We start from the raw sequence: 14603 nt of genomic DNA, 5'->3' as shown, positions 1-14603 counted from the left end.
GAAATCTTTTCAAGTTTCAACAGTGAAAGAAAAAAAGAAGTAAAAAATTTACACTCAGACCCACGGATTTCTTTTTTCACCACAGTAAAAGAAGCTGCCAATTAAGACAATGTCAAGAAATTAGGGTTGGCTGATGTCTCCTGTTTCTTCTTGAGATTGAGAGAGATACATACATATATATAAGGGTATATTGTATGTATGTGCAGTGTAGACATATACAAAATAAAAAACACGGTTAGCAAGATTGTGTTGGAGAAGAAAAGCAGCAAATGCACGGGGAAATGGGAATTGATGAAGCGATGGAATTTTTGTGAGAATAAATGGGGTGTCAAGTTTTGGGAAACATGGCGTTTCAATACTCTCCGGCAATCGCTTTGGTGTAAGAGCCTGTGGTCGATCGGTCTGATAATCAAACCGTTCCGTCCAACTAATTCTTTTTTTTTTNAAAAATGATGATTCAGGATAATTTCAAGTCTGCAATCGAGTTGACAATTGAATGATTTAATATAGATTGCGGCCAAATCTTGAGAATTCTTACTAGTCTTTGTCTTGAACTTTTGATAAAAGAGGTGTCTCAATAACTTACAAGTTCTCCAAAGAGTTTATACATTAGTATTCATAGTATGATCAATCGAACACATGCATCTTTTTGCTATCAATGAAAAGAGTTATTAATCTTGGATTAGTCAATCAATTGAGATATGGTAGGTGATAAGTTTAATTTTATCTCATATATAACATACATGAGTATGCATGTGTGATATTTTGTCATTGTCAGACCACATACTTATATATGTATGTTGCACTTAGTGGACTCATTAAACTTGTCTTGATGTTGTCCACCTACTTTGAAGTATTTTTAGTTTTATAGATAATTTATGATCAATTAAAATTTTATAATTTTGAATTATATAATTAGAGATTATTATCGGTTAAAATTTTGTGCTATTTATTTTTATATACGTAAAGTGGAGTGAATATGATTAATTAATAAAAATTAAAAATTTATAAATGCACTAGCAAATTAAAGACACTAGCTAGCTAAGTCCATACATGATAGATGAAGAATCTATATAAAGGGAGAATTAGAGAGTAAAAAATCTTCCAAGAAAAAGGGTATGTTGAAATGTAACAAAGTAAAAACCCTAGTGAATTAAAAAGGAGAGACAAGATGTTACTTGTGAAATGTGACTAAACAGGATAGAAAAGAAATGCCAAAACAAAGCATTGGATTGAGAGATATAGAGATAGAGAGAGAGAGATTATAAGCATGGAAAGAAAAGAGAAAAGAATGGGTGAGGAGATAATCTTGGGACTTGAAAGATGAAATCTTTTCAAGTTTCAACAGTGAAAGAAAAAAAGAAGTAAAAAATTTACACTCAGACCCACGGATTTCTTTTTTCACCACAGTAAAAGAAGCTGCCAATTAAGACAATGTCAAGAAATTAGGGTTGGCTGATGTCTCCTGTTTCTTCTTGAGATTGAGAGAGATACATACATATATATAAGGGTATATTGTATGTATGTGCAGTGTAGACATATACAAAATAAAAAACACGGTTAGCAAGATTGTGTTGGAGAAGAAAAGCAGCAAATGCACGGGGAAATGGGAATTGATGAAGCGATGGAATTTTTGTGAGAATAAATGGGGTGTCAAGTTTTGGGAAACATGGCGTTTCAATACTCTCCGGCAATCGCTTTGGTGTAAGAGCCTGTGGTCGATCGGTCTGATAATCAAACCGTTCCGTCCAACTAATTCTTTTTTTTTTTTTTTTGAATACTACTGACTCTATTACAATGCAGTATCTGTTCGTAACTACTTTCTTTTTTGAATACTACTGACTATGCAGTATCTGTTCGTAACTACTTTCTTTTTTGAATACTACTGACTCTATTACTTTTTTGAATACTACTGACTCTATTACAATGCAGTATCTGTTCGTAACTACTTTCTTTTTTTGAATACTACTGACTCTATTACAATGCAGTATCTGTTCGTAACTACTTTCTCAACCTATTGAAGCACAAGAAAGAATCACTGAGGCTCGAACCCACCACCTCCCGTATAAAGGGAAGGGTTTGATGCCACTGGATTACAAGGTCCTTGGCCCGCCCACCACCTCCCGTATAAAGGGAAGGGTTTGATGCCACTGGATTACAAGGTCCTTGGCCCGTCCAACTAATTCTAAGACGGTATAAATATCACCCAAAAATATTTTACAATAAGTGTATAGTAACAAGGCAAGTAGTATTGTTGTTCAAGGGTTTGAGTACAAAGTATTGAGTGTCCCCTACTTGTTACAAGGTCTACATACTATTTATATTGTTATGTACATCGTCTTTCTACTTAGTATAACGGACTAGATAGTAATGACAGAGCCTACATTAAGTGCCTTGTCCTTTCATAATTACTTCTTCAATAGGGTGAAGTAAACACTATGATCTCCCCTTAAGTGTGTACAAGGTCGTTACGTGGCTCTTGATCTTTTTCGGGTCGGGTGAACCTTGCCTAATTATCATATCATTTTCTTTTATAACGTATTCAGTTTTATTTTATATACACTGTATGTTATTACAACACAACTAAAAGTATCATTTTGATTCAATTACAGTTTCATTCGACAATATACATTTAATTATGTAAATTTTGTTATTCAATTTTATTTTATACACACTGCAGTTTCATTATAAGAAAAAAAAAGTATCATTCTAAGTGATGATGGATAGAGACGAGAAGGAGGCCCTCATCCTCGATCCACCAATGAAACCCGGTTGTAGTCTGACGACATGGACCTAGTGGAGCACGAAAGCACTAAGCTGGTCAATTACTATAAATAGAAGATGATAATTTTTGTAAATAATGAAAATAAATAAATTGAGTTACATATTATACTCTACATGTTTGAGTGATCATTTCAAGTCACAGATGAGATCTCATAAATTCAGGAATCATTGTAGAAGGTTACTTCTTTTTACATAGATATTCGTGAGTGTCACCTCCATTGTTGAGTTAACGTGACCTCACGTTTTAGTATATGCATTATTTTGTTCATTCACATCTCCTACCCTCTTTTGGATCACCATACATTTCCTTCTCTTTTTTTTTTACACAACTGAAAAATCTAAAAAGGCAGTCATTACATCTTGATTCTCTTAAACGATGCCCCAATGCATCTAACAAACAATGATTATTCAAATCACCTAGAGACTGGGTTGATCTATCACCAGCATATATAGTCTCCCAATCATGTCCCAATTAAGTTAGCCATAAAATATGTGTGTGTACTCATTTCCCTCGAAACGTAAGAGATCCTATCTAGCTGATGCGGTAAATACGGTGGTCCTCACGAATACGTACAAGTGTCAAAGTTGGATCGCGTATGGATTTTTTCCTAGTCTGCTAGTTGGTTTAAGTCCTTAAGCTTGGTATACTGACAGAGGGTCAAATAGTCCCGAGCTTGTATAGGGTAAGTGAAAATGTCAAAAGTCCCTCCTCACAACTATCGGTATTTATAGGGAGAGGAAGGGGACACATGCCAGGCGTCTGACATGGTCGCCATGTGTCATGCATGCACCAAGGAGCTCGGGAACGGCACCTTGACAGCCACGTACACCAAGATTCATGAATACCAAGTAAAGTACCCAGGTCCATATACTCAAGTGGGGTTGTTCAGGAATATTGTCCCGACATGAACTGGTCGGGATAGGTCCTTAAGTAGCCAAGCACTACTACGACTTCTGTTTAACTCAGTTGTTACCCTTAGGTCGGGAACGTCGAGCTAAATGATTGGTACAGGTCGAGAATAATTCTACTCAGTGACCTACCCAAGTACCGAGCACGCATACGGTATGACGAGGGGGGAATGCCCAGGAATATTCCCTATCACTAGTAATTCCTAAATGCAACAAAATTTATTTGTAGTCCAGTAGGGTTGCTACTCCTTGTCTAGAATTGATATCACCTTTATTGACATTCATTACCGCTTCCTAGTCAAACTCAGATCAACTCCAACCTCAGTGTTAACCGTGCATAACTAACAAGAATTACTCACGAAATTAATCTGCTTCTGCTTCATCAATTCATGCGTACGTGCATGCCATAAAAAACATGCCTGGCCGGCCTGTGCCATAAAGGAGCTAGCATTAGTTACAACTCATGAAGAATTTTAACAAGTGTGCAACAATTTAATAGTTCTTCTCCCAAACAATTTAATGGTTCTAAATAGAGTGGCCACGTTGTTTTTAAGATGATCAAGTGAGACAGTTTAAACAACAATAAATAATTAATTATCTTATCCACATCAATCTCCTCGCCATAACAAAGAGGAAAAGATCAGATCAGAGGAGTTTGAAAAGGGTGAACAAATGGATGGAACATAACTTCTATACCAAAAGGTCACGAGCTTGATCATCTTCTTAGAACGAATGTTGGTCTTATCAAGATTAGTTGACGGTTTAATTTGATATAATATTAGTAATTATTTGATAAATAAAAGAAGCAATATTTTTTACTGCCATGCCTGCCTGCCGAAATTACTGCCATTTTCCAAACATGCATCTTGGAACCGACTTAGTACACCACTTTCTGGTCGCTTGTATGTACTTGTATTGACTGCTTTTAATTTGTTACCCACGTTATCTTCCCTCACTGACCCTTTATCATGTATTCATATGTGACTTATAGAATAAAGAGAAGAAAGCCCCATGTATGTGGGGTTCACTTGCATGTACCATTAGTTTTGTGGCTTTACTTATAACTCTTTGTGGTCTGAACTTGATCCACTCATAACAAATTACACAACCAAAATTTTATTCAAACACTTCCATGGTGAAAAGATGGACGTAGTCAAGTTTAGCATTTTGTTAGCGAAACTACTTTTTGACATAGTGATAAGTCCGGCCTTGACTTGTTCCAATACCAATTTTTATCAGGATCAAGGGTTTACCATTACGCTAAAGATTATAACTAGTAGCTAAAATGCAACTTTATTTCTTTATACTAGCAATCAGCACCACGTTTTGATGGTAGGATGTTGGGTCCCACTCTCTAAGCCTTCGCCCAACAACATCAGACTAGGTAGTGTGTTCAAACCCCATTGAAATGTCGCACAAATCCAAAAAAAAAAAAAATTGAAAAATTAGAGAATTGAAGTAAGCACGAAGTTGGAACTGTTTAGACATTCCTAAAAATTGGTATTATTATTTGCATGGAGTACTAGGCACAGATAGAAGTGTATGTTTGTGGTAATAGTGAATTGGTGAAGTGAAAGGCTTAATTAATTGTAATAAAGCTAGAAGAAAATGAGTGGAGCTGAGACCTAAGAATTAGGCTTTTTTATACAAGAAGAGAAGGGGTTGTAGAAAAAGAGGAGGGGATTGGAGTATTGAAAGAATTTCATGAGATCACCTCCAGAATGTGGCCTTAAAAGGGCAAGACAAGGCTCATGAGACAAAGCTGTCAAACAGTGGACTAAATAGTATGCAACTGTTGATGAGTTTATGATGCTCAGTCGGCACGTACCACATACATTATATTGCATGTGTTAGAGGACATCATTGTTTTACCCACCCTATAGGCCATAGTCATAAAATGCATAGACCTAGCTACCATTGTTGTTGGACTAATTCTCATTATGCATTATTTCATGTGTTATATATGTGTATGTTTAAATCAAAATTATATTGTCTTTCTTAATATCACCAACAAAGAAAAGAAAAAAAATAGAAGTGAACAAAATGTTAGATAGATATTATTATTAACTAACATAAACTGAAGGATAACTTAAATAATGAGGAATCTGATTCGTAACAGCGAAAACTCTAGGATCATAGTTGTTGAAATTGCCGATGGTAAACTTGCAGAATAACATTAGTGTTTTGTCTATCACTTTTCTCCTGAATACTACATGGTGTGTGTATGCTGAATACAGGTTGGGAGCAGTGGAGAACTCTTTTACTTAAAAGCCTACATACCATCATTATATAGGCAGATATTCAGTTAAAGCTAAACTGAATATCCTAAGTTACCTAAGTGACTAAATCACTAATTGACGTGGTCTTCCGGCACGTAGAAAAAGTTGTAGGTAAGCCATTATATTATTGTGGCTTGATGAAAAAATAATAAATTAAAAGCAGAAACAACATGTGTGGGTACATGTGCATCTCTATTCTCTAGTCTCTAGCACCATGCTTAGCATTTAAGAAATTGACTATGGTCGGAAGCCAGAAGTACACCAAAAAGGAAATTAGTGTAAAAACATTGGGATTTGAGCTAAAAGTGGAGTGCCCTCATCTAGAAACCATCATCATCATAAACATAAACAGGCCATCCGTGCATATATGCATGTTTTTATATATATTAAAGTTACTAACTGATGGTGCACATTAAACAAAATTTAATCACTGTATTCTGAGTTATTATAATTTACATCCTGATGCTCTATTGGTTTGGAGCATGAATGACTCTTGGAGTTGGCGATTCAGCAGAGCAGAGCATATCAGGAGGGAAGGGGACATTAAATGCATTTTTCAGTGCAAATTATATTAAAGGTGAATATTTTCTAAAGCAAACGCATTGAATTGGTAAAAAGCTAAGCTTATTATATTATTGGGTCGCCGGAAATTTGCATGGCTACTACGTGAGTACATACATACACACACAGTACAGTTTTCAATAACAATAAATATATTTAGGCAAAATGGAACAACAGCCAACAGACAACTCCAAAAATTTTAGGAATAAATATGGGCGGGTGTGTATACTGTATACGATGAAATACAAGATCAGAGTGAATTGCACATGGGCTAGCTCCTGTAGGTTTGGTGATAGTTATATATGTGATGAATGAGTTTAATTTGGTACTTGAGTACATAAATTTGTTTTTTTATTTTTATTTTTTTAACTGTACTTTTTGGATATGAAAACATGTATGCGTTATAGTATAAAAATTTGTATGCATGTTTAAATGATTAGATTTACATGATGACCATTATAAGGTTTGCAAAACATCTATATAACCACATTGAACATTTTCAACTTTAATCACGATGTCAAATTAATATCTTACTAATCTTCTTTATGTTGGATAAAACAAAATAACAAAACATCTCCTATGAGTTTCCAAATAACTAACATATATTCTCTAATGAAATTAGAAAAAAACTCGTACAATCTCGATCATTTAAATCTCATGTGTCATCAATCATCACGTGAGTTCCAACAAAAGTGTCTAAATTAAGAATTTGAAAGTGAGTAAAAGTTGTAAGTAGCATTATATATATATGCAAAAGTGAAAGAGTAATATTATCCTCTTCTAGAGTTGTTCATCATGGACTCCAAGGAGCTTCGCATCCTATTCTAGCCTACTTCACTTTCCATGTGATCTTTTCAAGGCTTTTCTTGAGATAACAATTGTTCAAGTAAAATAATACTCAGCAATAACATTGGCCAAAATTGTTACAGTAATAACTAGCAGGGACAAGCTAGCCAAAAGGATGAAAAAAAAAATGGCTACTCTCAGTTCCGTAGGCCAACCCCGAAGTGAAACCTTCCAACGCGCTGATCATTGAAGGCATATTCAAGTCTTAGAGGCCCCAAAGGCGAGTCCACGCGAATGCCAAGCCCCGCTCCATAGCCACTTCCAGGTTTTAACCTCGCCCCAGCAGGATCACCTAACATCAAAACAAATGTCAGACTCGTTTCGTTTACTCCATGACGAGTGCATAAAGCAGTTGAAGCTTGTATTGCCTCCAAGTCTCAAACATATCACGAGTCTAAAAGTAAATACAAAACCGTCAAGCAAGAGTACAGTGGAATGCATACCAGGCACACTTGAACCAGAACCGAGGTCTGTCCCGTAATCAGCAAATATAGCTCCCTCCACTGGTCCCCTCTGCATAAGAAATTATGGAAAAATGTATAAGGATCAAACTTAATTACAGGCTCGGTCCTCGTGGAGGATGAGGTTTAGAGAAACAAGATGTGGAGGAATCAAAACCCGATCAGTTACCCTCTCCACGGGTTCAACTGCCTTCACTTACCAAGGGAAATGAAATTTCGCCACAGCCAACCACATATGATCGACCTGACCCAACTGCACCTTCTTCATATCCTCTAACACTGTTGGTACCACCAATAGCAAAAGCTTCATGCGGAGGGAAATTACCCACAACATGACCACCAGACAAACTGCAGAAAGATCATTTAAGATGGTCGGTAATCCAAGAATGAGACACCAAATCTAACAACATATTCTAAGGTAAGGATAATTGGAATATAGTTGAAAGCTGAAAGACTCCATTTTGCTACATCTCTTACTCCTATAGAAAGAGGATTACACATTTACACCAATAAATACCTTAAAAAGAGCCGCACAGGACCAACAGCCAAGCCCTTCAAGGCACGAGCATTTACTCTACTGAAAACTAGCCACTCTGGCAATACAGGAATCCCCTGGTCCATGTTGAAAACCAACTAAAGAAAGAAAAGGAAAACAATATATTATGGCTTTGGCAACAAGAAATTTGAGCACGAGAGAGAAGTAATTGAAGAAACTAACCATTGAAGAACCAGAGTCACCAGAACCAGTATACATGGTCTCAAGTTTAGCAAGTAACATATCATCGTGGGTGTTGCCACTGTAGAGAAGTTTGAAACATAAGCATCAGAGAATGTGTAAATCCAAAAAATGTGAAATTAAGGTGATGTAAGCCAACATGTCAATGATATTACCTTGCAGTAAGGGGGCTGCTATAGAAGTCCCTTATAATAGGATTCCCCTTATCATCACGAGCACCAGCACGCTGCAAGTTTCAGGTCAGAATACATAAATATCTAACAGAATGCAAAGGAATTTTAAAACATGAATAACATCTTTTTTTTATATAACCAAAGATTGGCCAAGTAGTTTGCTCCACAAAGGATTGGATAAAACAAAATTAAAGTAAACCAAGTTAAGCACCCACATCACTCAGTTTTTTAAAAACCATTAGAAAATGTGCTCTTTTTTCTTCATTTTTTTTTACATTCTTGTTAGTGATACTCTATATATACTTCAATGGTATATATATACTCTATATATCTATCGTTTTACATAAAATGATAGATGTCTAGTTATACGGTACTAGATATATTTATTATGGCTCTGCAACTTACTCAGAAGTCAGAACATAGTTATCAGACACCATACTGACCAGATACGTCTTGGCAGAATAAGAAATGGTAAAGAGGATAAATGCATAAGGTGATGTTAATTAGAACTTCAGATAAATTGTTTGATTGTCTAAACCATACATGCCATGGCAGATTTATTCAACAAACAAAATTTACTTTATTTAGGTCATTATTTCTACAATTTGTGAAATAACATAAAATTTAATAGTTTAATACAAAGAAAAAGGAGAAGAAATGAGTTAAAGTGACTAAGACCACGAGAGCTCTTACCAAGTTTCATCACTAATAGATTTAAATCATAGAATCATATAAAAAACATTCTCTTTTCTATGATTTCAACTTAAATTCACCAAAGAACAATCAGGGAAGACAAATATTAAAAGCATTAAATGGATATTATGCATCTATAGACTACCTGAAAAGTAATGCCAGCAGTTCCATTCCACTTTGGCCTAAATGGGCGGCTGTATTCTATCCCAGCTGTTACACGTCCTATAGTCAGACTACTATTGTCTGGTTGGTTTCCATGAACAAGTGTGCCAGGTGTTCTCGAATTCTAGGTACAACATGAAATAGAAATCAGTTTGTAATGATGTATATGAAAATTATAGTATTGAACCATATAATACCTGAACCATGATTGATCTTGACGTTCTTTTATCATCTCCTTCAATCCATGGGTCAATGTATTTTATCCTATATATTGAGTCAATCTGCCCCCTCTCTAGTGACAAATTGAGTTTCTGGTTTCTCCCAAAAAGATTCTTATGGTAAATGGCACAGCTGCATTTTTTAAAAAATCCATGAGCATAACCTTGGAAGTAAAACTACTTGAACAAGTCTGGTGGTAGAACTATGCAAGTTTAAGAGGGTAAAATGGGTCAAAATAACACATGGGACTAATAATTTGACACCAATTACCTTCCAATTAATCCAGCAAGCGGCCCATTTGTTATCCTATGGATTGAACGATTGAAAGATAAACAAGTTAATAGCTCTGAACAAAAATGTTTTTTCCTAGATATAATAGTTTTCAGTAAAATATATCACATACCCACTTGAAATTCCGCCACCAGCAGTAATACCTCTAGCACTCTTACGCTCAACAAGATTCATTGTCAGATCAACCTTTCCAGTTTCTGTTACATATCAATATGTTAACCTCAAAAAGAAATAGTACAATTTAACTGTACATGGACTGCTGCTATAGCCAGATAATACACAAGGTTTTAGGTGAACTACCTCCTGCAGGTTGGGGAATGATGCTAACATCTTCCATAATTCCCATTGCCAGCACAGTCTCAACATCTCTTTTCCCCTGAAGTGCACTGTATACCTATATTATGGTAATAAGCAGTTTAATAAAAAAATAATTAATACAGTGAAAAAATATCTAACAGAAGAAGGTCCAGGAAAACATGTACCTGTCCTTTCTTGGTTAAAAGTTGCCGAAGTATAGTTTCAGGTTTTGTTTTTCCAGCAGTTGGTTCACCCCTGGTGAAACAATGAATAAATCATACAAGAAATATTAAAAGTGGCACTATTTGCTTAAATACAGTCATTTTATAGATCCTTACGTTCTATCAACAAAACGTATGTTTATGTTGTTGACCTCAGCTTCTGAAACTTGTAACTTAAGAATACCTCCTGAAAAAATCTCAATACCTGACACCTAAAGAGGACAAGAAAGAGAAAAACAAATCAAACTTTAAGGCCAAAATAAGACTTAAGACGGATTTCATTTCACTTCATGGAGGTAACAAGAAATAGAATACTACAGTTCTACGGTGGGTCAATAGCTAACCATGCCAATGAGACCACGGTCCATGTACCAACCATTGATTGAGCTAATTATTTCATCTAAGCGTCTAATGTTAACAATTTTCCCTGCATCACTTGACAACAACATAAAGGATATAAGCATGAAATAATAATAGCTAGGTAAGACAATTAAAGATAACATAAATGATCAGAAGTAAATGAATAAGTGTGTGGATGATTAACAATAGAAAGGAAAACATACCATATCCATCACGAAAAGCATCTTCTACAAACTTTGTTGGAAGAACATTGGCTCCTTCACACACCAACCCTCGAAACTCTTGGTTTGGTTCTACCTTGTGGCAAAAGATACTGATATGAGAAATAGTAGCATGACTCAACAAGTATACATTATATTTTCTACCCCTTCTATTAGGAAATTCACCTAAAGAAATAAAAGGAGTTCTGAAGATGCATTTCTTATTACACTTTCATGCATTCAACGCTTCCAAACTTTGCAGCAGCATAGAAAGGACTATTTAGAAACTGATCATGAACAAACAATGTAATCACAAATACCAGTAATTTGATACTGAGTAGTGAGTAATGAGTACAAACAAACATCACTAGACAAGTATCAAATAACAAACTACACATATACAGCTTGAAAAATATATGCATATAAAGCAAATATCCTGATAGATTGCATATCAAGGTTTTCCCAACAATTTACAATATGATAATAGCAATGAGTAAAATAGCAGCTGTCCTATTATTGTCTGGTACTACTGTCACCAGTAAGTGGACTGAAAACAAGCATCTAAACTGAACGAATTTGCAAGTCAGATTGACCTTAAATCATCACAAACATGGAAAATGGTATAATAGAATAGTCTGACAATAACTTACAGACATTAGGTAATCTTAAGATACATATTGTGATTTAGACCAATGCAAGAATGCAATTCCATCTACCACCAGTAAATGTAAACTTTACACAGCAAGAGTTCCAGTTTCTTTTTATAGCATATTCATCTCAGTTAATATTAGAAAGATAAAAAGAAGGAAATGATGACGGCCAAAATGGAATCCCTAGATATCACAAGATTTCTATTCCACTCTTCCTTAGTCTTTTCCTACATTCCTGTATCAGACTCCTAGTAGTTTGTCCCCAAATTTCAAATCCTATAGCTTCTTGTTTAAAGCCTATAAAATCTCCTTTTCCAGGGAAAATAAAATAAATGTTTCATCAAGATTAAGGATACATCACTGATCACCCAAAACCATTACCCCTGAAAACATTGCATAGAACAAAAGTTTTCCATTTTTTATTCTTACTTCCAAGTCAGCTCCTTTATCAAACTAAAGTATGTAACATTAGATTAACCCAATGAAGAGCATATACATGATAAATAGATTCGGGAGGTACCTGAAAAACCAATTGAATCCCATCTCTGGTATCAACAGCGACGGGCATGCAAGAGCTGAAGTACCCACTGGCAACGATTCTATGCACATCTTCCTGGACCTCCCGGACAGTTAGGGCCGAGTTTGGTCGGCAAGCCTTAAGAGCATTGAGAGCTTCAACCTCCAAATCCTTCCTCTCAAGCTCCTCACCGTCCTTGCTCCTCACCAACACCTCACTTATCAGCACCCTCTCCTCCCTCGCACTCTTGGGCGGCACCGGCTGAGTCGCCGGCGGAAAGTCAGCATCAGTTTCCCGAGTCTGGGTCAGCGACAGTGAGGAGCAGCACAGAAGAGGGAAATTGGGGTTGGAATTGAATCTTTTGAGGGTTTTGTGAAATGGGAATTTCAGGAATTCGGTGAGCACACTTTGCGGGTTGAAAATTGGGGCAAATGGGTTTGGGAGCTTGGGAAGTTTGCTGAGGGTAAGGTGGAGGGTAGATAGTAGAGGGTTAGGGGTGCGGGATTGGGACGGAAAAGAGAATGGAGGGAGTTTGATAGAGGAAGATGTGAATAGGACGTCGCTGTTTCTCTCCATTATGGAGAATCCCTTAAACTCTGCGACGAAATTTTGGTCCTGCAAATGCAATTCCTAAGGAGCCGCGATAGAAGTTTGTTGCTGACAGTATAGACAGTAGACTGCTGAGTGAGAGGAAAAGGATGATCGATCACCGATGAAACGATGATGGCCGGGTTTACGAAATTACGGGTCGACCGGGCCCAGTTTAAGATTTGGGTTTCTCTGTTTGTAATTTTAAATTGAGCCCATAATAATTCTAGGGATGATGGTCATAAAGGCCTGGAGCAAAGACTTGCAATCGTTATACCCTGCACCACGGTGCACATAGCAATGTGCACCACGTACGTAAAACGACGTCGTTTCGGTGTTAGTAGACGCGGACGTGAATGACTCAGGGAATTCATTATCTATAATACATATAATCATTATCTATAATACACAAAACGTTTGCCTAGAATACACAGATGTTTGCCCAGAATACACAGAATATTGACACAAAATACGTTAGTGGACGCGAATGACTTCAGGGAATTCATTATCTATAATACACATAATCATTATATAGAATACACAGAAGGTTTGCCTAGAATACATAGAATGTTTGCCCATAATACACAGAATATTGATGCCCATAATACACAGAACTCATCCTCCTAACATTCGAATGCACAAACACATCACAACTTGTGTTATAACATGAATACACATAATATTTACACAAAATACACAGAACTCATCCTCCTAAACATTCGAATGCACAAACACATCACAACATGTGTTACTAACATGAAATCACAACATGTGTTACTAACATGAATACACATAACGGTTGCCTAGAATACACAGAATGATTGCCTGGAATACACAGAATATTAACATAAATATAGAGACCGGCCGAAATGGGAAACGTGATTTCCAAAAAAAACGGACGATTAGTCTACAATACTCAAAACGACGTCGTTTAGGTACGTGGTGCACGGTATAATTTGCCAAAGACTTGTGCGTTTCTCCACTTTCAAAAGCTTGATTGACCATATTCGTCAATGTCGGACCAATTTCACCCTAGAAATGTCGGTAAAAGATTATCGGGGTACCATATGGGCCCGGACTCCCAAACTTTTTCATACCGAAAATCGCTCTTTTGACTTCTTCAAACGAGACTCTACGCATGAGATTATCCTCCTATGCCTGAGGAATTATAAGTCCATCGGCAATCGGATGAGAGTGAAGATCATCTACATGGTCCAACATGTGGAAAAGAGTGGAGAAAAAATTAGTAATGTGATCAGACAAAGTGTTCATGTCATCGGTCCAAGTTCCCTGAATTTGAAGGAACCGAATACGACTCTTGTTTCTTTCAACCAATGCGGAATTATAGTAGAACTGAGTGTTCCTATCTCCGTCTCTGACCCAGTTTGTCCTTGCTTTTTGAAACCACAAGGCCTCTTATTGGGTGAGGACATTATTGAGCTCGTTAATAAGTTGTATTTCTAAGTCCTGAAGGTCACTTGAAAAGTTATAATTGCTTGCACACTGAATACCATAGATCCGAGCCTCTAGTCGCCGTTTCCGTTTGAAAATGTTACCAAAGACAGTGCGGTTACACAAAAGACTTTTATTGGCCACGGTATAAATAATGTCCACAATACTTGTGTCAGTCCTAGTCGTGGCCTCTTTCCAAATAGT

The 14603-nt window shown here is 36.4% G+C and overlaps 1 protein-coding gene across 1 annotated transcript; it reads right to left on the bottom strand.

The window, feature by feature from the left end:
• Nucleotides 1-7249: 7249 nt before the first annotated feature.
• On the bottom strand, nucleotides 7250-13043 carry LOC116017916 (outer envelope protein 80, chloroplastic). The gene is made up of 16 exons (XM_031258587.1): nucleotides 12363-13043; nucleotides 11196-11289; nucleotides 10977-11059; nucleotides 10750-10844; nucleotides 10597-10666; nucleotides 10415-10508; nucleotides 10227-10311; nucleotides 10094-10129; nucleotides 9802-9955; nucleotides 9588-9728; nucleotides 8732-8802; nucleotides 8559-8637; nucleotides 8358-8473; nucleotides 8041-8188; nucleotides 7823-7892; nucleotides 7250-7671 (listed from the first exon to the last, which is right to left on the bottom strand). Exons 1-16 carry the CDS (start codon nucleotides 12933-12935, stop codon nucleotides 7517-7519), a joined length of 2064 nt encoding a protein of 687 aa, XP_031114447.1. The 5' UTR covers nucleotides 12936-13043; the 3' UTR covers nucleotides 7250-7516.
• Nucleotides 13044-14603: the final 1560 nt, after the last annotated feature.

Source organism: Ipomoea triloba, chromosome 4 (assembly GCF_003576645.1).
Source record: "Ipomoea triloba cultivar NCNSP0323 chromosome 4, ASM357664v1".
NCBI lineage: Eukaryota > Viridiplantae > Streptophyta > Magnoliopsida > Solanales > Convolvulaceae > Ipomoea > Ipomoea triloba.
This window is presented reverse-complemented; position numbering and strand designations above follow the sequence as displayed.